This window comes from Aquila chrysaetos, chromosome 13 (genome assembly GCF_900496995.4).
Source record: "Aquila chrysaetos chrysaetos chromosome 13, bAquChr1.4, whole genome shotgun sequence".
Lineage (NCBI taxonomy): Eukaryota > Metazoa > Chordata > Aves > Accipitriformes > Accipitridae > Aquila > Aquila chrysaetos.
The window spans coordinates 30143777-30171562 of NC_044016.1; the positions used below are offsets into that span (position 1 = coordinate 30143777).

General features: G+C 40.1%; 1 protein-coding gene across 6 annotated transcripts; it reads right to left on the bottom strand.

The window, feature by feature from the left end:
- Positions 1-27743, bottom strand: EDARADD (EDAR associated death domain). Of its 6 annotated transcripts, none has more exons than XM_041128177.1 (7): positions 27207-27743; positions 26925-27008; positions 13049-13107; positions 11371-11410; positions 8298-8398; positions 5417-5462; positions 1-2868 (listed from the first exon to the last, which is right to left on the bottom strand). In XM_041128177.1, the coding sequence occupies exons 3-7, from the start codon at positions 13049-13051 to the stop codon at positions 2492-2494; spliced, it is 567 nt and encodes a 188-aa protein (XP_040984111.1). In that variant the 5' UTR covers positions 13052-13107; positions 26925-27008; positions 27207-27743; the 3' UTR covers positions 1-2491. The 6 variants fall into 6 exon arrangements, with proteins under 6 accessions (XP_040984111.1, XP_040984112.1, XP_029891794.1 ...); XM_041128178.1 differs by having other exon boundaries at positions 13049-13110; XM_030035934.2 differs by lacking the exons at positions 26925-27008; positions 27207-27743 and adding an exon at positions 18817-18935.
- Positions 27744-27786: the final 43 nt, after the last annotated feature.

Below are 27786 nucleotides of genomic sequence, written 5' to 3' on the forward strand. Positions count from 1 at the left end.
AACTCTCAGAAGCAGCTTTATTTCCATCAGACATGAATCCTTGCAGCTGACATTGACTTTTCAAGAGCTTCAAGGGATCAGAACTCATTTCCACAAGACAACAGTGTTTCTTCTAAATTTTACAAGTTTTAGCCAGAAAACAGGAAAAGGGGTAGATTTCAGTTGAGCATCTTGATTCAGAAATGCTGCTGCATCATTTCACGTTCCCATTGTGAGTCTTAGGTGAGGGCTCCAGCTCCTTGCTGGACTGGATCTACCAAAGCAGAGCATACTCTACCACCACACACATATACCTGTGGTATGTTATAGGAGAGAAAAGCTGTTGGCACACATGCCAGCACTCATCACTCATAACAATTTAACACACAGACACATAATCCTAAATTGTGCATATAGTAGGCCCAAGGTATGGGGATTATGTTGGACAAGCTACATTATGAGCTATTTGCACATACACAGTGGATGCCTCTGTAGAAATTGAAAATAGCAGGCAGCCCAGCTGTAGCAGTAGTCCTCAAAGCTGATTCTAGAGCTCCTAACTAAAGACAGAAGATTATTTGCAAAAGTTAGATTTGACAGACATCTATCGGGAAACCCCTGTTCCTAGAAGAGGAACACAAAACATTTGAACTGCAGCCCCAACAAGATACAGCAGTACAATTTCCTCTTTAAAATATGGCTAGAAAACTTACTGTTCTAAAGAGTAGCAGCTTGTTTGAGGAATGGTTAAAAAAAAAAAGTTATTAAAAATTCCAGTCTTCCACAAGATTTAAAAAAAATAAAAAATTCAAACCTCAAATTTAGGTCAGTCTTTTCACCTTGAAACTAGATCTTCAGCTTTCTGAAGTCACTAAACTAAAGCTAATTTATGCCACCCCAGAACTAGTGCCTGACATTGAAAATTTTAGTCTTTACTTCTAGCTTCTCTGTAACCATATTGCTCGGTATCTATAGCATAGTATTACTCGAGGTCCCTTTTCATTCTCTTACAGGAAGAAACTCAGCATACAGCATTAGACTTCCCTCAGCTTTGCCACTAATTCTTAGTCATTTCTACTTGAGAAAAGTAAACAGTGCATCAACCTGTACCCCATTCTAGTTTTGCCCAACGTCTTGACATACTGTTCACCAGTACTTTGGTATATACACCTATGTACATACTAGTATTGCCTGAGATACTTTTAGTAAGGGTAACAACTAGAAGTATTTTTAACTCACAACATTTTTGTGTGTGGCATTATAGCTGTAAGTAACTTTATAGGTCATATTGTATAACTGATTTTTCAGAAGTTTTTTTAAAACGTTAGAACACAGAAGAATGGTAGGAAAAAGACCAATTTCTAGAGTATTTAAAATGTAAACAGTGTAATTCAGAGTATCAAAATTCTTTGAGAAATATCAGTCTAAACCACTGTAAGTGCTTTAATAACCATCCACCTGGACTGTAGATGAATTCACCTGTTAATTTCCCATTGGAGTGGCTTTAATCAATACATAAACTTTTGCTAGTTTCACAGAAGTGTGCAACTACTTTGGTGTGAGACAGAAAGTAGGTCAACACACAGAACTGTAAAGAAAACCACAGCCTGTGAAAAGGGAAGTTATACTCAATACTACTAATATACTGTGCGTGAGGCATTAGCCGTCACCTCACACTGCGAAGCGAGAGGCATTTGAGATGAACAGATAAGTGCACTCAGAGTGTGTATTGTCTTCAAAACTTTGGAAAGTAATTTTAAGTATAAAGCATTTGAATTGGTTTTTTTGGTCCCTAGTGGTTATGGGCTGGAAAGTCTCTCTGAATTGCATGATTTCTTCTATAGCAAATATATGCCCTATGACGTAGAATTATGCAAGCAATTATTTTGTTTAACATCTATTCTTGCTCATAAAAGAGATTGAAAGCTTAAATTGCCTGAATGTGATGTTGAAACATTGAATTAGTTGTAACATGCAAGTCCAAACTGCTGCTTGGAACACTGAGGTGTTTCTGTGCCAAAAACAGTGTCATAAAGCTTAAAAAAATTAAAAAAAAAAAAAAAGAAAGAAAAAAAAAACCCTCTCATCTTCTATAAGGTAGAACATACAAAATTGTGGAAGGGCTGCCAGAAAGGCCAAGAGACTTGCCTTCTACTTGTGGCTTTCCCAATAGCAACAGCACACAACTGACATGGTTCACAACTGCTGCAGTAAAACCAGTGGTCTGGCTTTTTCATTCCTCTTCTGCTTAGGAAGGCTACAAACAGCAGCAAAGAAACTGAAGGCATTTGTAGACTCTAGAACACAACCTGCATTACTCCATCCATTTTTGGAAGGTTATCTTTGCAACCCTGAGGGCACAGAACATATATATGTGTATACAGTACATAAAGCTTACACAGTATACAAACCATCAGTACAGGCTCTCTCCCTCTTGCAAGGGAAACTTCCCATGTACTAGTGGCAGCTAGTTCCAGCGTTTCACGTGTATGAACTAACAACTTTCTTTGACCTAGAAGTCATTCTGGTAAGTTCTGTTCCCTCTCTTCGGCCATTCCTCCTCCACCCATTTCAGCAGCACTTTCACAACATCAATTCTCTTATAAAATTTACAGAGATCAATCAGCTGCTCCACAGTCCTGTCACTATTCCGCAGCAAGAACTCCAAGGTGGGACTTTGGGGCTTCTGTTCAAGGAAACACAATTCATCATAAGTCATCCCCCACTTGCTTGCTAAATTTCTCCAGTTTTTCACTGTTGGGTGGCAGGGATCCAGCTTTAGCCTCACTGTGTACAACAAGTCCTCATCATTGAGCATATCACTGATGGTCGGTGCACGGAATAAGCACAAGGAGCAGGTGCCATTTTCCTTGCAGGTTTTCTTGAGATCTGCAGTGAAAACCATTACATGGGGAGAAGTTAGGATCTATTGCTGTGGTTTCACCAGGAACAAAAAGTTAAAAGCACAAAGGGTTGACGAGTATTATGTTCCTGTGAATCGTTTCTGAAAAAGTCAGAATAGTGAGATATAATACCTTTCCTTATGAAGTACTCATGAAATTAACTTTCTAAGACTTCTCTCTTCACTACACTCAGTGGCTATAATCAAAAGGACAGTAATTTTGAAAGTACCATATTCATACTTTTATAGAAAAGGCATGCAATTCAATCCAGTGTGTGAGCAGGGATATTCCCCTTTTTTGTTTTTGGGAACTACGTTGCTTCCTTGAATCTGTCATAACCCCAGCTTACATCACCAACAGGATTATGTGCGCATTATGTGCATTTTGTATACATATGTGTAGCACAAAGGAAAAGGTTTTGCACTTCTGGGCTGCTGCCTTCATAACAACGTGAAATATTTGCACCAGGAGAATCTCTGCTGACAGCTGCAAACACAACTAACATCTAGTACTTTAACACAATGAAAAAGTGGAAATGTTCCTTTGCTTTGTAAGGGCTCTTACAATAAAAGCTGTCCCTGTTCTACCAAGCAAGCCTGTTTAAGGTACATTATAGAAAGGAATAAAGTGCATACTCCTCCATGTGTGAGAAAAATAAAAATACCAAATTGCTGGAAGTAGGTGGTGATACGTTCTAAAATCTGCAGCAAATACTGAAAATTGCCATTTAGAGGTCTCCCACACACAACAGTCAATATCTCCCCAGCATTGTGAACAATGTGGTGCTATCAGACTATATGATATATTAATAACGTGTAAAAGCATGTAGAACCAGTTCTAGTCATGTTTCTAGTTAAATACTAATGCTAAGACCTTTAACATTGCAGTGGTATAGGGCATTGTTTGAGCATTTTGGCTGCAGATAGAACCTTAACACTCCCTACTCGTTTTTGAAGGCAGGGAGAATTTGGTATGTCCAAAGAGTAGTAGATAATGGACACAGCCTAGAAGCACTTTCTAAAGCTTCTGCCCTCCAGCGTCATAGTACAGCTTGAAATAGGGAAGTAACTGGTCCTATTTGGGGTAAAACTCTTTGAAAAAGGGACACTACAATAAGAAAACTGATATTAATCAAGAGAGTGATTAAAAACAACAACAGAAAACAGTGACACACAATTTACAAGTGCTGGATCAGTGCTGGTCTAAAAGACCTGAACTGTATCTCTGGCAAAGGGCAAATCTGGTACTCAGTGCCACCTACTCATACAGACAACAGCATTTGTTAAGGGGTTTTTTTTGGGTTTTGGGTTTTGTTTTTTTTTTTTATTTGCAGTAATTATTGTCAGATTGTGTGAAAATTCCAGAAAGTCCATCAAATTGTGATTTTTTTATTCTGAATATTAGTGCTGATAAAAGCAACTCAGCTGAATGTAGCTTCTGCATGCACTTTGCTTCTTGTTTTTAAGGGAAGAACAGGCTATTGTTATTTTTGTAACATTGCTCATCGGCTTGCTTTTTTAGCAGGCTAAAGACATCTTCTGAAGTTTTCAACAAGTTAGGACGTGCAGCAACAACACTGCTACAGACACATAACTTCATACAAATGCTTAGGTTCCCTGTTAAAGGGAAACATGTTCTGGTGACATCTTTGCTTACAGGTATTCCACAGGCCTTGCAGCTGTTCTCTACAGAAATATGTATGTGAAATATTCTGTTGTTCTTGTGCACCCTAAACTCTTGCTGAAGAGAGACAAAATTTGCACTTATATGAAGATTTAGTTATAGAAACAAGGCAAAATGAACGTAATCCAATCAAAGTTCTGGCTGAGCTCAAAGGGCAGGAGAGCACCTTATCTGAATTTCATCTTATTTTGCTTTGCAAGGATGCCAGAGTAAGTTTTGTCCTCCAATAGAAGCAGGGAAGAAGGGGTAAAGAAAACACAGGGCACAGTTATAGGTAAACAAAACTAAACCAACCTGCTTCTTATGCTATACCGTGTGCAGACTATCAAAAGCATTATAAAGAATCCTGCTTTTCTAAGATGCCTTGTGTTAGATACTGATGGGCAAATGATGATCTACCCACCTAATTGCATGATCCTAATGCTACATGATAGGACAAGTTTCTTTACTAACAGGAAATTCTCAGTTGTTCACTGTTAGATTAACAGGGCTGTATATCATCCACACACCCCCCACCCCCAGGTGAGCTCATACAATTATGGGGTAAGCCCCCTGCCCATAGCCCACTGCCAGCTTCTACTCTCTCCAGGTAGCTGTTTACAGATTTCTTCCAAAGGTGGATGTACTAGATGTATTTGGAAAGCCCAATCTACACATTTAGCGTGGTCTGCATTATGGATCACCGCCCCTTTTAGAACAAAAAGGAAGCTGTAAATGACACTGGTAATTAAATGAGCACAACCATTGACTACCCAGACAGTTCTTGGTTATGACAAATAGCAGTTTTTAATAAAGTACTTTAAAGAAAATCTAGGAATAAAATATGTAGAACAGTAAAGCTGACATATTACCTGAAAGTGATTTGTCATTATGGTTTTGCGTGTCTTTGTCTTCTGGCTACAAAGCAAAAAACAAATATAAATCAAAACAATGTTATTTGAACACCAGAATAACTACGTGGCTAATTTACAAGTAGCAGGAGACTGCAGAAGAATCCCAAGCTACCTGTAAAGTCAGACAGGGAATATATCTGGTTTTGAGGAAATAGTGACAATCTGCAGTCTTTTCAGGCAGCATTTTCATGCTTTGGCTCACAAAACTGCCCTGTTGGTTGTATCCACTGAACAATGTCATCTTTATTAATGACATGCTATGGGGTTACATCTTTTGAATAATTTGTTCTTAATCCCTCAACAGCTGTTCAACAATTTATATGGCTTGATTAAAAAGATTTTTTAAATGCTTTGTAATGAAAAAAATTAGAATTTTGCCTACAACATGCAGTAAGGGACTGTTTCATTGATCTAGGAAAAGTGAATGAGCTTTTTTTTGCAAATTTCTTTACATACATAGGAAGCTTTTCTAGACAACAGGTGGACTTGAACATTTCTGCTGGTTCACGTCTAACTCTCCTCCTGTTTGAAGTAAACATTCCCTCAGTGGCTTTTTGCCTGCTAATTAAACATAATTAAATTACTTAGCAGCTTGAGACTGCAACACACATTGTACCATTTCAATTCTACTATTTAGAGAGTAACATCTAAAAACTGGAAGGACAGCACCTTGATCCTAGAACTGCGGGAAACTGCAGCTGCCCTTCCTTTAACTACACGGGTGTGCAGCCAGGTGAAATAGCTTTCTTCTGCTGAGGATTTAAAGATGAAAGCAGAAGGGGATTTTCCCCTTAGATAGCTGCAATAAAGTATTGTTGATTTTTTTGTATTGCGTCATTCTTCCAAAACTATCACAGCAGGCTTCTTAACGTTTTGCAGGCTGTGCATGCAAACACAAGTCAACTGAGTAACAATATAGTGTAATAAGATACTCTATTCCAACGTGCTAGACCTTCTATACTAAGAAATCCACTAAAAATAGAATATAGGTAGTTTCAGTTGATGTGATGAACATGCATACATTCACAGTCCAATTATAAAGAAGGTAAACTATCCCCAAAATATTTAAAGACTTTGTTAGGAAAGGAAAAATTTGCATGCTGTTTTCAGCATTTCTTTATTCCCTGAAAACTGCAAGATCGCACATGCAACATCAATTCACCCCACAAAATGTCTGCTCTCTGCTCAAGAGAAATCTAACACTGCACATGCCACTTGCAACAGAATAATCCTTGCCATTTTAGTAGTAGTTTACTTTTCTAGTAGTTTACTTTTCCACTGGCACCACGTAAGCTTTCTCTGGACAGAGCTTTTTAAACATGAACTTGGCCTTCATGGCAACATGTGAGCACCTAAAGCTTAAGAAAAATTAAATCTGGATATCCTGATTATAGTAATCAGTCTCCATTCCCACAAATTCCTTAAAAAGGTAGAACATTATTACTGAGCCCTGAGGAGCAAATCCCCAGAAGGGTAGCTCATTGGGAGAATGAGGAGCTGCCCATCACAGCTCAGCCTCCCCAGAGATAAGTTTCAAAAGAAACAAACAAACAAATAAAAATGGGGGTGGGGGGGGGTGGGGTGGGGTGGGGGGGAAAGTAGATACTGTTCACTTAGTTTGCAATAGCTAAGTTGCTGTCCTGAACTTAGTAATATTTCTCAGGCTTTATGAATTCATGAAAGTTCAAACTGTATTGTGAAAGCTAATACCTAAATGCCTTTAAGAGATGTCATTATACTCATGTCTTGTGATAAAAAATAACAAGAGTGGCTAGTACTGCAAAAAGTACAAAGAAAACCAGGGATACTTACCTGTGCCATACATCTGTGTTCAAAATTCGTATTTTTACTGATCAGTTATTATCCACTTTTATCAAGTCAGATGCACTTAGGTTTATTCAAGATCATTTTCTTGTATTGTAATTGCAATAAGACAATGCAGTATTACTCCCCATGAAATGAAGGCATTAAGCAAGAATGGTTTTTGCCCACAACTAAAATGCAATCAACCTCTACAGGTCTTTTCAAAGCCTATGCAGTGAGAAGATAAGCAGAAAGTTTTCCAGCTCTGTAGAACCATTAACACCCTAATACACTGAAATAACTATACTGATTCTAAGCTAGCAATAAATGCTCTCTTCTTGATGATGGGAATGAGACTGTTACCTCCATCATCTGTGAAATGCGTACCAAACCCATGTTTGTTTCTGATGAAATTCAGCTCAGACTCTGGCATAAGGAACTCCTTTTAATTCTTCATCTGGCTGGAAAATGCCCATTCATTTCTCTTCTCCAAGTTTTCCGCTCAACCCAAAGAGAATCAATTTGAAATTCAGCAAATAACATTCACTTGAAAGATGGTAACCATGAAGCATGGGGGTTGCTCAGCATTGCCCACCCTACGGCAATGTGAGATTTCACAAACAGTGGAGAGTGCTTCCACTACAGGAAGAGCAGTGTCCCAGAGTCAAAGCAGAACAGCCAAATGCCTCCCTAAGGGCAAAACACAAGGAGTCCAAAACCTAGAACTCCTTACTTCTTCACTTATTGATGCATGACAAAGCCTTAACTCTTTGTCAGCTCTTCTTCAGAGCATCTACACACTGATCAAAACCTATTTAAATTACAAAGTACACATTAATGATGAAATGACCTTTCTTCAGCTCTTCTCCACAAAAGCTCAATTCATTGAACTCCTGGAAAGAGAGCCTATTTCTGGTCTGTTTTACTGAGTAATTCCATGCTCTCCAGATATAGTCTGAAAATATATTTATTTGTTAACGTTCTTATTTAATCAACAACGATAACTTAGTTCACATTCAGTTATCATTTTTCTTACCTGTTGAATTAGGCCAGAATCTGACGTAAGGGTCTTGATGTTCACAGATGCAATTTCCAATGTAACTTGATCTGTTAGGTATTCCTCATCTAAGACAAAGACTGTGAAACACTAGTCTTCCACCCAAATACAAATTTAAATAGTAAGACTATCAAACATAAATTATTGGTGTCTAGCATACAAAATTTAACTCCATAACATGATCAGTCACTGGGAAGTGCTGGATTAAAAGCCCCAAATATTAAATTGGCAGAGACTGCAACAATCAAGCAGAGCACGACCGTGTGAAGAAAAATAATCCCTGCAGAACTTAGCTATTAGTGTAGCAGTTGTTTTTTAAACAACCACCACACTATTTTTGAAGTAAGAGTCAGGTTCTTCTTTCAGAAAGCTGACCAGAGAATATTAACTGAACCAATACATCAAAGTAGGCTGAAGACGACTGTCGCAAGTCACTATAATTTTCGCAAGTCACTAATTTCTGCTTTGCTTTTCTCATCACACTTACACTGATAATTGTTGAAAGATGTACTACACAAATATTTACCTTTTATGCTGCCCCTTGGTGAATTAGGCTCATCCTACTTATCTCTACTACACAGGAGTTTTCTGAAGCACTGAAATAATCCATTTCAAAGTCTGTTTATCAACTGCCCCAGGAGTCCACTGAAAAGCACAACATTCCTCAGTACAGCACAAACTCTATTGACCTTTCAAGCTTCACCTCAGCCCTCAAAATGGGGTACAAGGGATACATAAGCCCTTTGTGAACCTTGTGCAAACAGCCAAATTTCACTTTGCATGATTAATAAGGTCCTCATCCTCAAACCATTTGCATAACTCCTCTGGGTCAGGTGCTGACCAAGCATTAACACAAGCTTAAAAGGGGTTATATTCTCCACATTTTTACACACAAGAACTCTCCATGGTGGTACCTATGTTTGTAGTGCTGGTACATTTCCATTTGCTGTTTGTTTAGTGGTAAGATCTCATTAAAGAACAGCTATTATCTTTATGAATCATCAGATAACAGAAAGAAGACATATTTCCTTATCTCACTCAAGAAAATGATCTGAATCAAAGACTTCATCCTTACACTTGCAATAAAAAAACAACAAAATCATGATTTTCCTCTTTTTCTGGTTTTATAAGACTGTTAAAGCGAAGTAGTATTCCACCCCCAGCAGGGTAAATGTTTAATATGGACCATCTTTATTCTTTACGACTGTAGGTCCAGAGACAGGAAAGGAAAAAAAAAAAAAACCAACCACAACCAAAAAAAGTCAGGCTGAAAATGCAGAGTATGAGCATCAAAATTCCACTTCATTTGTGTGGAAACATTATGTGTGAAATTTGTTCTATATTTAAGTGGAGGTAGAATTATAATCAAAACATGATGTAAACATTAAGCGTAGTTCTGCAAGATGAAAAGTTTCCTCAACTCACCTTTAATTCATAATTGGTAGAGGGTACTAAGGAGTTTAATAAGTTATGGCCCCAAAATGGTCCATTAATTGACCTATAAAAGCAACATAACAGCCCTCCCCCAGCCAATGTACTGTCTATTCAAACATTGAATCTGAAGCAAACATAATTTTGTGTTACACAGAATCAGACCTGCACATCTGTAACACTTTTTAGCTCACAGATTCATATTTCTAAGTCTGTATTCTTATAGAAACAGTTATGAAAAGTCATTCGCTGAAAAAAATTCAAATCACAGAAACAAACAGAATATTATGAGGTATTTGTATCACTTTCAACTCCAAAGGGGAAATGTCAAGCTATATTAGTACTTACATCTTTTTACACTTAGCAAGAGGAAGCAGAAACTAAAATTAAAAATAAACCAAGTTCATTTCCCTTCTACAAAAAGTGATGAAATTTCTACTTCCTCTCAGCCTTCATTTTTAAATTAAATGCATTTAAAACAAGCAATCTCAGATTTCAAACAATTTTGACAAATTTGAAATTTAGGAATTCATCTAATTAATTTTGAGAAGGACCTAATGTCATGGGTGAAATAAAAAACAGGACATGGAAAAGAATGTTAGAGAAATTGCTTTAGTGTTAATAAACAATTCTGAAGGAACAAACCACTTGCCTGCAAATAAACAGAAGGTAGTTTACGATTTCAAATAGTTTTCATCCTGCATTCTCCTTCCCTACTGAGCAGCACTTCTGGCTGGCTGCCTCAAGCCCCCAAAACAGCCTCTAACCTTTCTTTAACCGTAGGGGTATATTGCTAACACTCCTCAGCAAAAGTTTCCATTGTGACTAACTTCTGCATAGTTTCCTGTGTCTGTCCCCGTGCCAGACCTGCTGTGCCACACAGGATGGAGAATACACTGCCTGCAGAGCACTCCTCAACTAAGCCCCTGCCAGTGCATTCCCTGGACAAAAGCCAACGGTGAAGCCTGGGATAACAAAAAACCCCACCCCACATGTCAAGGAAACCATAAAGGGGATATTCACACTGAGCAATCCAAGTATTTGACTTCAGTGCAATACAGAACCTGCACTCACTCCATTTTCAGTGAGGAGAGGCAGGAACTTGTTCAGAGGGGACCTATATTAGGTTCCCAAGTAGATGGTATTAATACCTGCTGAAGGTAAAAGATGGCATGAAGAGTTAATTGGTTATAGGGCTGAGAATACAATCAGAGGCAAGAGACCTGGGAAGTATTTCTGGATTATATTTCTGACAACCTGAAAGCACTGGTAATCTCTTCAAAGCCACCTTCTAACATTATCATGTCTCTACCATCTGTTCTCTGAACACTGTTTTTCAATGGCACCACTGTATTTTCCTTCCAGATTGAGACCCAAGATCTTCTGATGATAGTTTTAGACTGACTTTTAGATCAAAACTAAACTTTGGAAGGAAATCTCAAAAGTTATATATACACACCAAATTGACCTTAAAAATATAAAGAAGACGAGACTACATTTAAAACATAAACATCTAGGAAAAAGTAAGAGTATTTCAGTTTGTTGGATAACACCAATGGTTTTATTGCACGTAACAACACAGATCTATGACACCTGAATAGACAGAATTCACAGTACTTACCTTTAGGTACTCCTGTGTCTTGGACAGGATATTTTTCAGTCTGTCACAAAAAGGCAAGAGAAACAGATGCTTATTATTTTGCATGTAATTGTGCTGGAGAAAGAGTATATAAAACTGCATAATTATAGTTGCATCTCTTAAATTGCAACTAGTTGATCTGTCTACAATCAGATACAGTAACACTCTTCTTATGTGGGAATTGAGATGCTACTAACACTACTGATTAGCACATGCAAAAGTAATAGAGATTGCTGCTTTGCTGCAGTATTTTTAAAGGTATTACTTTTTAGTGAAAAAGCAGAGATTGGGAAAGAAATTTTGCATTTAAGTAGTAAGATAATCTAGAAAAGGTAATGCATACCAGGAGGAACAGAGATGACTTCAGAAGTTCTTTTAGCAGATATAAGCTTTTACTAAAACGTTACTGTACTGAAAGAAAAAAATATTTTTCCCTTCTGCTCTAAAATTAAGAAGCTGATTAAGATGCAATAGAAAACTATTATTACTGAGTTTAAGGGGATAACTGCTGATTTCCAGGCATGTTATAACTTATTTTACCTGAAATCTACCTCCTTCCCTATGACCCCTACCCTTATGTAAAAGTAGGTGTGGCTTTTATAGAAGCGTGTAACCAAGCAAACAGATTAAAGACATCTTAATTTAAGGGGGGGAGGGGGTAAACAAACTTTCATTCATCTCAGACATAGCAACTTTCCCTCACCTTTTAAAAAAACTCCCCCTTAGCAAAACACAGCACCCAATTTAGTCAGTCCACGAAAACAATCACAAAGTCTGTATCTTTTATTAAAACCTGCTAACACAAATGCAGGTACACAGGCTGCAATAATGGATGCCAGTGAAGGATCAGCATTTAAAGTACGAGTGAAATTTTCAATTTCCTACTCCCTGTTGCAAAGCTTCAAAATGGGATGAAAACACCAAGGCAAAGCAATAGCTTGCTCACTTGCCATGCATAAAATAAACCAACGCATTTCAAGCTGTTTACATAACTACATTAGACAACAGTCCTCTCTGGGCTACATGGCACTGTAGCTTTTCCCCAGAGTAAGCAATCCATAGCAACATTAAAAACTCTTAAAAGACTTCACAGAATTTCATATTACTTTTACCTGATATACGCCTTGTCTCAGTGTAAGACTGGCATGTTTAATACCCAAAGACACAAAAACTTGTCATAAACAAGTGTTACTCTGTTTGCCAGCAAGCACTAGAGAGCGCTGTTTGGTCTCTCCCTAGGTTCATCCATGCCTGCTGTAAGTCACTGCTGTTTGGTCTTACCTTTCCATGACTTTAACTCATCAAACATAGGTACAGGAAGGAGTAATAACTTAGTACAATTGAAATTTTTAGCCTCAGGTAGGATTCCTTATCCCTCCAACCCATATGGACAGAAGAATGTCAGCCTCTAGAGGCTCTCCCATGGACAGCTCAGCTGATAGCATCCAATTCAGCTTAAGTACCTATTGGTATTTTTATTCACACTTTAATTGAACAGGGTTAGTAAATTGAAATTTATTTATACAATCATAGGGATAAGCAAACCCCTATATATATGCACGGTTTGAACTGACATTCTTGAATGTTTTACTTCACTTCTGCACGACATAACTGTAGAGAGCTATAATGATTTTAACTGCATTAGACCAGAAATACATACCATTGTTAAGGAAAGAGTGCTTGGATCTGTATCCTCCACTGGCTCTTTTGCTGCATGATCTGCTGAGAATAAGAAAGCGTTATTACTGCATAATCCTCACAATATTTCTATCTGGCAATTCATATTTTGCTTCTTTGTCTGACCAAGATAAAGCACAACTATACAGCCATTACATGCATTATGTTAAATTACATTTTCACAAGAAAATATGACAAACTAGAAAATGTCAGAGCTACTAGCACATAGATGAGAAACTACATGCAACAAGGAAATCCAGTTCTAAGCAAACAAAAGATAGACTTAAACGAAAATTCTAAATTATTTTTAGTAAAAAAAAAAAAAAAAAATCACAAAGCAATTCTGCAATAAAGAGTAAAATCCAGCATATCTGCTAAAAGATAAGTTTTGTTCTCCTAGCAACAGCACTCTGTTTCTTCCTCAAAGCAATAATTCAAACAGCAAACATACCCACTACAACAAAAATTAATACTATAATAAACAGCAGATTGTAGTACAAAACCTAATAAAAAAACATATTTGAGGTAAACATTAATTATTTGTATACAGTAGAATCATAAACGTCAATTATATTAACATCAAAGGATAAAAAAATAAATCTTCAAAGTACTTGCAGGTGAATCATTAAATGTCAACCCCTCTGCATCAATGGCTAAATTGACAAATAATAGTGGGATACTGACCAAAAGTCCACAGAGAATCTGAAACAAATCTCATAAAGAAGTCAGGATTCACAAAACCACTCCTGTAATTTAACATTGTCCTGACATTTCCTCAAGGAATCTCTTCTGTTGATAAGTATCATGTTTTCAAAAAGTGAAAAGCATTTTAAATTATATAGTAGGATTTTCACTCCATTCTTGTCACTCTCATTCTAAAAGTCTTTATACTTACTACAAGCACACATTAAATGTTTTCAGCTGCAACCAGTAAGAGGTGATTGGAATCAATATTTGGTGGTTTCCTTCTCCCAAATATAGAAATCAGTGCAATTAGAACACAGTCCCAGAAATGAATTACAAAATGCACAGTATAAACACTGAGCCCCAAAATAGCACAGAAGTTACACAGACACTATTCTAACCAACTCAAATGTAGCATAATGGTTTATTTTGGGACCTACTCTAACAAATCTACTCAATACAATAGAACAACAAGCTATAAGGTGATCAGGCCTAGTCAGCATGGGTTTACGAAAGGCAGGTCCTTCTTGACTAACTTGATCTCCTTCTATGACAAGGTGACCCGCTTAGTGGATGAGGGAAAGGCTATGGATGTTGCCTACCTAGACTTTAGTAAAGCCTTTGACACTGTTTCCCACAGCATTCTCCTGGAGAAACTGGCTGCTCGTGGCTTGGGCAGGCATACTCTTTGCTGGGTAAAAAACTGGCTGGATGGCCAGGCCTGAAGAGTTGTGGTGAATGGAGTTAAATCCAGTTGGTGGCTGGTCACAAGTGGTGTTCCTCAGGGCTCAGTATTGGGGTCAGTTCTCTTTAATATCTTTATCAGTGACCTGGATGAGGGGATTGAGTGAGCCCTCAGTAAGTTTGCAGATGACACCAAGTTGGGTGGGAGTCTTGATCTGCTTGAGGAAAGGAAGGCTCTACAGAGGGATCTGGACATGCTGGATCGATGGGCTGAGGCCAGTTGTATGAGATTCAACAAGGCCAAGTGCCGGGTCCTGCACTTGGGTCACAGCAATCCCACACAACACTACAGGCTTGGGGAAGAGTAGCTGGAAAGCTGCCCAGCAGAAAAGGACCTGGGGATATTGGTCAATAGCTGGCTGAACATGAGCCGGCAGTGTGCCCAGGTGGCCAAGCAGGCCAATGGCATCCTGGCCTGTATCAGAAATAGTGTGGCCAGCAGGAGCAGGGAAGCGATAGTCCCCCTGTACTTGGCACTGGTGAGGCCACACCTCAAATACTGTGTTCAGTTTTGGGCCCCTCACTGCAGGAAAGACATTGAGGTGCTGGAGCGTGTCCAGAGAAGGGCAACAAAGCCGGTGAAGGGCCTAGAGCACAAATCTGATGAGGAGTGGCTGAGGGAACTGGGGTTGCTTAGCCTGGAGAAAAGGAGACTCGGGGGAGAGCTTATCGCTCTCTACAACTACCTGAAAGGAGGTTGTAGTGAGGTGGGGTCGGTCTCTTCTCCCAGGTAACTAGTGATATCGTGAGAGGAAATGGCCTCAGGTTGTGCCAGGGGAGGTTTAGATTGGATATTAGGAAAAAACTCTTCACCAAAAGGGTTGTCAAGCATCGGAACAGGCTGCCCAGGGAAGTGGTTGAGTCACCATCCCTGGAGGTATTTAAAAGACGTGTAGATGTGGTGCTTAGGGACACGGTTTAGTGGTGGACTTGGCAGTGCTAGGTTAACGGTTGGACTCGATCTTAAAGGTCTTTTCCAACCTAAATGATTCTATGTTCTAAAGCGTAAGACAATGCAAGACAGGACAACAAACAAGCCTGAACACAAAAAAGGTGGCAGCAGTGGGATAGAAGCAGCCCCAGGGCTCCGGGACAGAGCCTTCTCCCTCCTGTTCTCCTCCTGCTTCGTGAGGCAGCCCCATCAGCAGCAGTTCCTGGGTGTCCAGTGTGGTGCCCAGCCCCTCTCTGCAATGTCAGGCAGAGCCTTTCTCAGCACTAGTGCCCACAGGAAAACCACACGCATTGTCCAGGCAGGTGGCACATGATCAGAGGGGTCACATCTACGAGGCTTGAGCGCAGCCTCGGCACACAGACACACTGAATATTTTAAAAAGGCAGAGGTCTATGAAATTTCAGATCAGCATGTTCGCACCGCAGTACAAAGTTTAGGAATACATATGTAGAAGAGGAAGAAAACCCAAACCAAACCCCCATATTGTTGTCACATGCCCTTTTTGGTAAATATGAAATCCCTGCTCCAGAAACATGGTATTAACAGAATGTTCTGGATAAAGCCTGCCCTGATGGCAAGGGTGAGCACAAACTGCCATAAGCTTCCCAACTCAAACGCAGAGAGGCTGATAATCATACTGGGATATGAGAAAATACAGTAAGCTGGTGTTTGCATTACATGAGAGTAGGGCCAAAAATGGAGGATCCAGGTGGGAACAGTAGTGGAGAGCTGCAAAGGAACTGCAAAGGGGCAAGGAGAGAAGCCCACCCTGTAAAGGAAAGCTGAAAAAGAAGGAGGTACTGGGAGCCAAAGAAAGGCTCCATGGAAGAAAGTCAGCCCAGGCATTCCTAGTCGCACTGTTTCTCCACTGTCAGCAAAGACCCAACAAACCCAGTGGCAAAGCATTGAACTTATCGTCAGTTTATTCTGGAGGCCTTACAGCTCCTCCTTATGGATTCTTAGATGCATTTAAAAAATGGTCTTTCTTTCTTTTGCCCTTGTAATATAAAAGAAGCCTTGAGGTAGATGAAAGCAAACCCCACAGAAGCTCCAAGCCCTGGTGAACCTTGGTGGCTACTGTAGCTACGGTAAGGGCTTCATCCCCTATCTTCTGTTACATCTCCAAGATACAGCCAAGGTACGTTGCAACACAGGTAATTTACTTTCCACAATCCAGAGGGAACCACTGAAAAAATGAGAGAAGCTCCAGGAATACAGGCATTTGAAATAAGGACTTGACAGACCTCAGGGTGACTCTACAAGAGGTGACAGGTACAGGGTGGTGCCTTTGACTCCTACTTTCTAGGTCTCACACAGAAACACAGTCACTGTGCATCTGTGACTCTGCATCTTTCTTGCTTAGCATCCATCCTGAAAAATATTTTTAAACTGTATTTCTTTTCCTATACCTCAATTTCTTCCCTTTTGTTTTTCTAGTTCTTTATAAAGAACAGTGATTTCCATGTTTTTTAGGTTGCAGAGCACTACCAAGTCCCAACGTTTTCTGTAAGCGGCATGTATGTGTATAAATATTTGTACCTAAGAATAAAGGCTCCACATACTGGCTGCAGATGATTCACCATGGTCTTGTTGACCCCTGGTAGTAGGCAGATAATTTGAAAACCACAGACTTAATATATAATTGTGAATAAGGCAATTAAACCACCATGTCCCCTCTCTCTTTCCCACATGTATCTCCCACAGCATTCTGCAGCTCATGTCATACAGCTGCATGCAGGTGCACAAAACAGTAGGGAGGAAAGTTCTGTTTATCTCAAATGTAAAACACCCAGTTTTGCATGTTGAAAGGCTGACAGGAAGTACAGGTATCATCTGACTGACTATTCAGTGCAGACCATCTGATTTCACAGTTACTTTGACAGACAGCTTGATAACATTATCTGGGATCCCTCAAAAAATCACTATCACCATATTCCCCACTGACAGCATACAGCCACTGGCCTACATTTACTTCCCCACACTTCTGCCAGGAACCACACGTGAGTTGACTCAGATGGACATAATCAGCACGTGCAAATTGACTCAGACAGACATAAGTCAGGTTCAATGGTTGCTCCCAAAGTTCCTTTCTGCCACCCAGCACCTGCACACTGCTTAGCAGCTGCCATGGCTCTTCTGCCTGAGCCTGTCCAGTATAACCAGTCTGCAGCAGGAGCAGTAGACTTGTACCCATCACCACCGTTTCTCTCTGTTCAATACTGCTATTCTAAATGGGATGCAATGCTGTGCACTTACCAGTGCGAACAGTTTATCGATCTTATATATACACAAATGTATATATGTATACACACATTCAAACTTCTAATCCTACATCTGCTCTTCTTCCTTGCGTTAGAAGGAAGTCTGAAGGTGAGTTTTGGAAACCTCCACGTTTTGGCCTTTAAGCAGGAGGGGGCTTATAAAGCAACATGTAGCAGAGATGGTATTCATCTCTGTTACAGTTTTTTCCCTGCAAGATAGCCTTGACACCACCAGTAGTGAGTGAAGCAGGTAAGGTCTACTGAGGCTATGTAGTTCATCCATACACATAATAAGACCTCTTTCACGGCAAGGCTGGGCATACATATTAATAGTACAACTTTGTACAACTCAAACAAAGTGGTCACCCTAATACTAATGTTGTTCATAGAGGTTAATCCTTTGATTAAACCCAAATCAACAATGGTGCTTTGACCAGAGGCACATGTAATTCAGATTTGAGTAAGAGGAGAAAATACAGCAAATCACATTAGAATGTTCAGTCCTCTGAAAAATCTAAGTCCATGAGCACTTGTGCATTTTTGTTTACTGTTAACTACTCAAAACTTTGTCATGGTCTGAGCAGACAGGCAGGGAAAAACTGTGATGCTGACACACCTGAGATGAGGTACTCAAAAGTCATTTGCACCATTAGCCCTGTAAGTTAAAGAGCGTGGGGTTCCTAAGCACCCGGAGTCTGGGGTTTTAAGAAAATGGCTTTTTAATGTGCTGTTAGCAAGCACAAGCTAACTTAGACGCTAAACACTGCAGCAGGCTTGACAAGACAAGTCGCGCGAAATCACATCAGCAGAGCACATGATAAATTATTACCATGCTTAATTAGCGCGTGCGGCGGGGGAAGGGAGCAACTAACAAACCCTTTTCATCTCGGCCGGGGCTCGGCTCCTCACCCGGCTCCTCCGAGCCACGGCCGCGGGTCACGCAGACACACAGATACCCTCCCCCGGCGAGGGTAGCGGGGCGGCAGGGCGCCGCGGGCCGCACCCCGCCCAGCGCCCGCCCCGGACCCGCGGGGGGGACCAGGGAGCAGCCGCCGCCGCCCCTGCCGGCACCCCGCCCGCCCGCGCAGCTTCCCGCGGCGGCGTCCTCACCTGGGGGCAGCGGGTCCTGCGGAGCGGCCATGGGGGCGGGTGGGGGCGGCGGCGGCGGCGGGGTCCCAGCGCGAGGAACGAGCGGCGCCCGCCGACGTGCCCGGAACCGCCGCCCCGCCGCGCCGCCCCCTTCCTGCCGCTGCCGCCGCCCCGCCCGCAGCCCCGCCGCAGGTACGGCCGGGCGCGGGGCTTCGCCTTCCCCTCCGCCGGAGGGGAGGTCTCATTCCCGGCGAGACTCTCGCCGGGGTAGAAAGCGCGTCCGCCGCCCGGGAGCTCGCCTTTCTCAGCGGGAAATACCGTTCTCCCGCGGCTACGCCGGGTTAGCGGCTCCGGGCGGGGGGGCGCTCCGCAAGCTCCGTGTTTCAGCAGCAACACGGACACTGGATGCGTGTTACGGCTCCTCAACTAAGACTAGTGTGGACCTAAAGTAAGTTACTTCAGCAATACGAAATCAAGTGCTCGCTCTCCTGCTCTTACAGATACTGAGGCGCGTAAATAGCTGCCCTCAGGTGCAGAGGGGTGGTCTCCGTTAGCGTCTAAGGTGCACCTGCAGATGGCTCACGCTGCAGGGACGGAGTTTAAGGACGCAAGTATTGCAGAGCAACCATCATATGCGACCCTGGTTTTCCCCAAATGTTTAAAATCCATCCTCTTACGCTACAGGCACTTCCAATACCACGATGATGTCAAATCTTTGCATGTAATTGCTTTGGGTCCCCACTGTCACCTCTTGCAAATTCTCTCACTTAAGGTTTCAATGGACTTAAAGTAATACAGATTTCTTAAATGGGGTCCCTGCACGAAGTCACTTTCTGAATAAGAAATACCATGTATTGCTATTTATTGCACAACACAAACAAAAGAAACCAGCATAACTGAATTTGCTGTTATAAAGACCACACTTGTGTGTTAGCCACCTTACTCATTTATTAACGAGGTAACTTTACGGCCAAATTCTACTCTGTTACACAGGGAGAGCTCCAATTCGGTCAACTGGCTTACACTGGAGTAACTAGAAGTAGCCTTTGGTCCATAAAGCATTAAAAATTGAGTGCTTTTCCACAGATTATTTTCCATCTCTTATGCATGTTACAAATCTTAAAAAAAAAAATTATTAAATTGCTCTTATTTTCAGAATTTAGATTGACTACAGTGGCTCATCCTGCTATTTGGCTTTTCCTTAATATCAGTAATATTAATGTTTTTCAATTATTCTGTTATTGAATTTGTGAATTCTTGTAAAAAAGCACATCTTTGCGAGGAGAGCTCTTACAGTGTACCCCTAAATCATCCTACCAGCAAGAGTACTGATATGGTATTTAGAAGATTCAGAGCATCTCCCTTATTTCACCTGAGATGAATAGAGGTTTTTCCATTGAGTTATACACACAGAAAAACACATACATACATCTCTTTATATCTTAATCTCCAAGGTAGAGCTAACAGATCACTAACATTTCTGTAATTCGTGATGTGTAAAAACCAAAGAATTGGGGTTTTAGGCATATCATTGGAGTCCAGCTGTTTGAGGTATGGGTTGATTCTGATTGCTTCCACATCAATATTGAAACTCATTCTCAAAGAATGGAGGCATTTCTTAGTTTAAAAGGGTAATGCCAAGGCTAATTAGAAATAAAATTGCTGATTCTTTATGCTTCCCTAGATTTCCTTAGAGGCACAATGTTTTTGGTGATGGGTAATCAGGCTGAGAGTAAGAGGGCGGAGAAAGTGTATTCTTACCAAAGCAGATATGCACAAATGCTAGAGTAATAATTAGAGCCTCTCCTGTAACTGTAAGGAATGACAAAACCACAGCAGAGCTAAAAATTTTCTGGATTTTAAAACTGCCAAATTTATGCCTCAATGAAAGGAATGTTGTATCTGCCCTGAGGACGTGCATGTGTATTGCCTCCATGTGCTGTTTGAAGACTACTGGGTTTAACTCCAGAAGTAGATATAGACAGTGACTACAAAAACTTTGGATAAATATATGTATAATCTATGTAAAAATGTATCCATTAACATCCTTCAAAATATCCCTAGTGTACTGTTGTTACACAGGTGGCTGTAACCTACAGAAACATACAAAGCATTGGTGTTGGGGGCTAAGCCAGGTTTTACCATCAATGTGGCATTTACTCTTCTGATAACTTACAACCTGAAATCTTCCTACATTAGGATTAAAAAATTATTTTAGTAAACAATGACAAAATAATTTTAGCGGACCAACACCTGTGCCAGCAGCCAGAACTGGTTAATGGTGTTAAAAATCATGTATTTTTAAAAGTGTATCTGTAAATTACATTGGCTTTTCAAACTGAAAGATTTTTTTTAAAACAAATTATTCATAAAAAACTCTTTAAAATAATGGAATTTAATAATAGAAGCAAATATTCTAGATAACATTACTGCCTCAAAACTTAGGTTAGTCATCATAATTTAATATTTTTTTCCTAGTACTGAAGGAGGAGCCTGCAATTATACATAAATATCTCTAGAGCACTGTCAACAGTAGAGATTAATTTGGCTGTTGCATGCCTGTTCTTGTACCAATCTTTAACGAGTGATATAGAAATCTTTCTTTTGTTACTTAAGTAACTGACCAGTCCAGAAAGCCAGCAATTATTTTGGCAAAACTAAATATAACTGTATCATAAAAATTAAATCCAGAAGATAACTTTAAGCAATGGCATTCTCTAAAACAGTGGATTAACTTTCTCATCAAATTGCTATACTTAAGTACAATCTGTATCTTATCTTGCTGTAACCCTGCCAGCTGCTAAATTCAGTGTAACTAATGATAATGTGAAGAGTTCAGGACTTTGTAAATTTCCACTCAAATACAGAATTAATATTTTCAAATAGTTTTTACAAATCAAGTCTACACTTGCCTCTTCTCACCCCTTTATTGGCCCCATCAAAAAAACAGCAATTTTTTATGAAGACAGAGACTTTTCCCAAAGATCTACAAACTATCTCGTAATACATAGCCAGTTAGTTTATTGTTTGAAATAGCAATTAACCCAGAGTCTCAACAGGTTTCCCACCTTCTGAGCACAAGGCTGCAGATGAAACCTTTTTCCTCCCATGGACGATATATTCCTGTCCAGCAAACTATTATTGCTATCTCCCCTCAAAAAAAATAGAAAACTTTTTTTCTAACTGATCATCTATGTCTTTTCCCCATGGAAATAAAGAACTTCTGTTCCAGATCACAAATGCCACTAACACAGTGGAAGAGTAATCTTCCCCTCCATGACAGGGCTTGCTAATAGTCGCGGTAACTGTGGGCCTGCCAGTATCACTTGGCAACCTTGTTTATGCTTCCTCGTTCATTTGCTTTATACATTTCAAACATCTTTATTTAAAGAAGTTCATATTGAGTAAAATACTTCTGTTTCAACATAGCTTTTCAGCTCTAATGTTTTCAGCAGAGTTAGGAAACACCTCCTGCATTTTCTTTCCCAGGTATCCTATGATAGCTTTCAGCTGTCGGCAGCTTCAGTGTCTTGCTAGACCAGTTCTTTAAAATTCTGAGACTGTTTTGGAGTAGGAATAATTAACCAGCAGCTAAAAAGTTAAAACTACTTTCTTTGCCAATAACGATATTGGTCTGTTCTTTTACAGTTGTACAGGAATGTCACAATTTTGACATTTATTTGACGGAAACAACATTATATGGAGAAAATATAAGAAATGACACACACCTAGACCATCTTACGTAAGACAGTGGGTAATTTGTTTGCCTTATAGGACTGCATGATATGGGAATGTTCCCACCACTCCGGGAGCTGTGCTGTGTCCAAGTCAAACATGCGCCACAAAAACAGTGAAGCCTTGCTTTCTCTAGATTGACATTTTGAAACTGAGCCTAATACGATTGGTTTCAGGCTGCAGCTTATCCCTCTGCAGGGGCATTAGCAGGGTCCCCCTGCCTGGCTGCTTGTTTCCCTAAACATATAATAATTTAGTTGAGATCTCTACCTCGCAATCACATTTGTTGACAGATAAGCACACCCACAGAAAGTGCAAGTGCATAAATCTTGGGTTTTTTTTTTAAACAAGATTACTTATGTTCAACTGCACCTGCTATATTCAGAAGTTTGACAGAGTTAGTAGACTCATTTCTTTGTTAGCATTCCTTCTTCAAAAATTATAGGTACTACAGGAATGACAGTAAGACTCCAGAGGTTAGATTGTTTCTGTACTCTTGATTCAGACCATGCTGTCATACACTACACAATGCAGTTTGTTAACATTAAACCATAACACACACAAAACATAGGAATGAGGATACAGGTGTATAGCTAATATTTGTAGTTAATTTTTCACCACCTACAAAAACTTTTTAAAAAATGTACTCCCCCCTTGTACTTTGCTATTCTTTATTTTTTTATTGCATTCTATCTTTCTTTGTCCTCTTTTCCCTGATATTCATTGTGAAGATATTGCTGTATGCAATTTTCATATTAAAAATTTTCCTTTTTTTCACTATACTGAATTTGACCTATTGTTCTGCCATTTGCAGGCCATACTCACTGCCATTTCTCTTGTTTGTTTAGACATGGGTGGGTGCTTTTCAAAAGTTTTTTGCAACAGTTGCCTCAGACTTGAGCATATATGGTGGTTTTAAAGCAGGTATCAGTAGGTGAGAACAGGATGTCAGTGAAGCATGACTTGCAAGGAAACATAACTTTTATCAGGCCTAATGACAGCTGGATAAAATAAAACAGGAGTTTGGGCATACAAGTTCTCCAGTTGTAGCAGGCCTGACAGACCACAGAACTCACGTGTCCCACTGCTTGTCTGCTTTTTGTACTTAATGCCAGGTGGTTTACTAAAAGTTCTTACCCAAGCTTTGCCTTGCTGTATCATCAAATCTTTGCAACTAGGCTACCACAAGATGTTCCATTGCTCAACAGGCACTGCACTCCCACCACTGCCGTTTGCCAGACTTAAACAGAAGTTTGTGACATATTGATTCCTCTGGTTTACTCTCCTAAGTTTAGAGAGGACTCATGCAAATGTTAATCTGGAAAAATAAATAAAGGCAAAAGTTTCAAGGGCAAAAAATTTCAAAAAATCCACGTTCCAGATTACTGAAATCTAGTTCATGAACTTGGCAAAGCAGCTTCCTAACATGAAATGTGAAGCCACCCTGTTTTGCCTGTTTGTTCACTTAAATTAGTCTGTAATAACTTCTAAGATACATTTTTACATGGTTGATGACCACAGACCATTATTTCTGTGTACAACTGTCATGGTTTAACCCCAGCCAGCAACTAAGCAGCACGCAGCCACTCACTCAGTCCCCCTCAACCCAGTGGGACGGGGGAGAAAATCGGGAAAAGAAGTAAAACTCGTGGGTTGAGATAAGAACGGTTTAATAGAACAGAAAAGAAGAAACTAATAAAGATAATGATAACACTAATAAAATGACAACAGCAATAATAAAAGGATTGGAATGTACAAATGATGCGCAGTGCCATTGCTCATCACCTGCCGATCGACACCCACTTAGTCCCTGAGCCGTGATCCCCCCTGCCCCCACTCCCCCCTGTTCCTATAGTAGATGTGATGTCACATGGTATGGAATACCCCGTTGGCCAGTTTGGGTCAGCTGCCCTGGCTGTGTCCAGTGCCAACTTCTTGTGCCCCTCCAGCTTTCTTGCTGGCTGGGCTTGAGAAGCTGAAAAATCCTTGACTTTAGACTAAACACTACTTAGCAACAACTAAAAACATCAGTGTTACCAACATTCTTCGCATACTGAACTCAAAACATAGCACTGCACCAGCTACTAGGAAGACAATTAACTCTGTCCCAGTTGAAACCAGGACAACAACCAGAGTGCATAAGCTCAGTTCTGGCAAGTAAGAGCTGGCTAAAAAGCATGGATGGAGCTAGGACAAGAAAAGTAGCAGGACTTTATCAGTTTCACTTCCCACTGTGTCCTCACTGCAGGCCAGAGGCAAGTTTGGTAACTGCAGATTTGTTATATCCATTAAAAGACCATCTGTGACTCTCCGGTGCACCCAGATCTCTGTCCACTCTACAGAACAACGTTGTGATGGGGAAGAGGTGACTCTGATGTGCATTATTTAACTCTTATTTACCAATACAGAATAATGTTTTTAGTTCTCATGTTCAAGGCTTGCTTTGCTTGCACATAGAAAGAAAATGTTAGGGCTTGCAAATAAAACTGTCAATGTTTTTAACAGCAATGCATATTATGAAATCACAGAAAATATTTATTCTTTATGCCAAGCATGTACATGGTACAATGTACGTGTACATTGAAAAATTAAATATATATGCCAGACTCTTTTCATGATGCCAGCAAGCTGTAAACTATGATTATCCCTCTGCCCAGTAAAGGCTTTGTCCTCAGCCCCTGATAAAATATTATATCATGGCAAATTTCCTTAAAAAAACCAGACTTAGTAGATACTCCCAGCTTCGTAACATGCTGTTAGGTTTTGTTTGCAATTGTAGGACTGTTTCTTCTGCAGCTACTTCCTGAAATTGATTTCACAAAGAAATCCTATATTAGGATTTTTACATTTTTTAAACATTTTAATACCACTACCAAAGTAGCATTTATAGGTTGAAGTCAACATTAAAACATAAAATAAGACTGAAAGTACCGTAAAGTTTAGAAAACTGTATTAAGCTAAATTCAGCTCTGGTACAGCAGATAATACTTATGTATACAAGGAATTAATTTCTTTTTTTTTCCTCTTAGAATTATTCATTATACAATTCTACAGCCAATTCCTTATGTTTCTAACATGGCAGTCAGAAACTAAACTGCTACTGACTTTTGATGCAAGCAGGATAAGACTGTCAGAGGTGAAGAAAAAGTACTTTCTGTAACTAGCACAGAATGTTCAGAACTGACAACTGACTTAGAAAATACGATAGTTTACATCTAATTTGCATAGCCCTTTATGCAGTGCAAGTGCGTGGCAGTGCAAGTGCTTGATTCTTCCAAGGTTTTGGGGCTTTTTTAAACACTCATGATAGAAACTGTGCTCCAGAATCAAAGCTACAAAATGCAAACAAATACAGTGAATTCACCTGAATCTGCTGAACAGAAACAGTTCCTTTGTGAGAAGTACAAACCACTTGCGATAAAGTATGGCATACTGATAGTGAGAGCAAACCATGGCAATGTAAACATTAGCATTAGCTGTTCTGCATTTCTTCTCAAATATCTAGCAAATTTATTGGTCCACTGATGCTGAAAGTAGGAACAGATTCTCATTTAATCCTTCCGAAATGATAGGTGTACTGCCTGTACTCCAGAGAGGAAAGGAAGGAGCAATTGCATCATCTCTCTGGGACCAAACTATAAAACTACTGCCTACTCCATTTCATGGTCTCTGTAATTCATAGCTATCAATCCTTCATCTTTTCAAGCCATTTTCAGCAATGCAAAATCTGTGACATACTGACACTTAAGGACAAATATAATGGAAAACTAATTTGAATTAAGCTGTAAGCAAATAACAATGGCCAATCTAAAAACTTTTAAGCTCTCTGAAATTGTTACCTCGACCTTAAAGCTTGTCACCATACTCCAGTAAAGGAGTATTCTCCTCTAACTGAAAGAGTGTAAGAAGAACCTGGGTTAGCAGATGGATTGAAAGTAAAATCCTAATTCCAGCAACCCTGCACATAAAATCAGTGCAACACTCATGTTTTCCCACAGGAATATGAATTTTTGCAATTCTGGAAGTGAATTACAGATATATGTTTAACTGTTGGGAGCAAAAGATTGTTTCTGAGCTGCTTGGTTTTTGTTTTGGGGGTTTTGTTTTGTTGTTGGTTTTTGGGTTTTTTTTTAAGATTTTGAAAGGAACTGAAAAGCAGCAGCAGGAACAGTCTTAGACCAGTTCCAACAGCTATTGGCAAAGCACAGCTAGACAAATTCAACTGATGTTATACTGTAACTTTCAACCTCTTGGGTGCCAAACAGTGTCCCTAAAGGGTCAGTAAAAAATTAATAAACAATAAAATAAAATTAGGTGGAGCTAAACTGATCTAACAGCAAGCAGCCACTGGAAGGGATGGTCCTACCCTCTATTATTCCTACCAGGATATGTACCCTTGCCTCTTCCCCTGGATCAGGTTGAGTGATGAAGCAGGCATAGTGAGTCAGTTCAGCTGGCTGCTCCGGCAGAAAATATCCCTGGGGGGGGGGGGGCGGGGGGGGGGAAATCCCTTAAGTAGCTGAATGGATTTAACATGCAACATCAGGACTGCTAGCTCAGATACATGGGATGGGGAACCTGGAGGAGGAATGAGAGGGAGAAATAGGACTGCCTGTTTCCACACAACTCAGTACTTCATTATCTTAGCTGTAATGTGAAACCACATCTGAAAGCACCTTCTTCCCGTCTGGTAGGCTTCAATTGGCTACACAGTAGTTTGTGCTCCACTGAAAAAAAACGGGGGGGGGGGGGGGGTGTGTGACTTTACAACTAAGAAAACGAATTTAAAAAAAGAAAAAAGGTCAGTGGATGGAGAATCTATCGCTTTTCCGTTAACTTTCAGCCTTGCTCTCAAAGGGAACAGGGAAGAGAATCAGACAAGGCAAAGCCATATTTCCATTTTTCCTGTAGTTCTTGCTGTAGAAAAAAAAAAAAAAAATCGGTGTACCCACCTTCATATAAATAGCTTCTCATAAAAAGAAGCTATGCTGACAGAAAAGGGCAGTTTAACCTGACAAAAAAAAAGGCCACTTCTAAACACCCAACACGATTCACCTCTAAGGCACCTCCCAGCACTTCACAGCAGCAGGAAGAGAAGTCTCTAGAAGAACTTTTGGTTTCTGTGAGACACCCGGCCGAAGGCTGGAGGCGGGCGCCGGTAAACAGCGGACACTTCAACTTCCCGGCTGCAGCCCCCTCCTGCCCAACGGCGGCCTTGCACGGGTGACACCCCCCCCCCCCCCCCGCAGGACCCAT

Excerpts from the sequence above, each read along its gene's own strand:
- EDARADD (XM_030035933.2), bottom strand. The coding sequence starts at position 18,847 with ATGGCCGCTCCGCAGGACCCGCTGCCCCCAG. Across the intron at positions 13,111-18,816 it reads GCAGGACCCGCTGCCCCCAG|CAGATCATGCAGCAAAAGAG; the intron begins GTGAGGACGCCG and ends TCTTATTCTCAG. Across the intron at positions 5,463-8,297 it reads ATTCTGGCCTAATTCAACAG|CCAGAAGACAAAGACACGCA; the intron begins GTAAGAAAAATG and ends TTTGCTTTGTAG.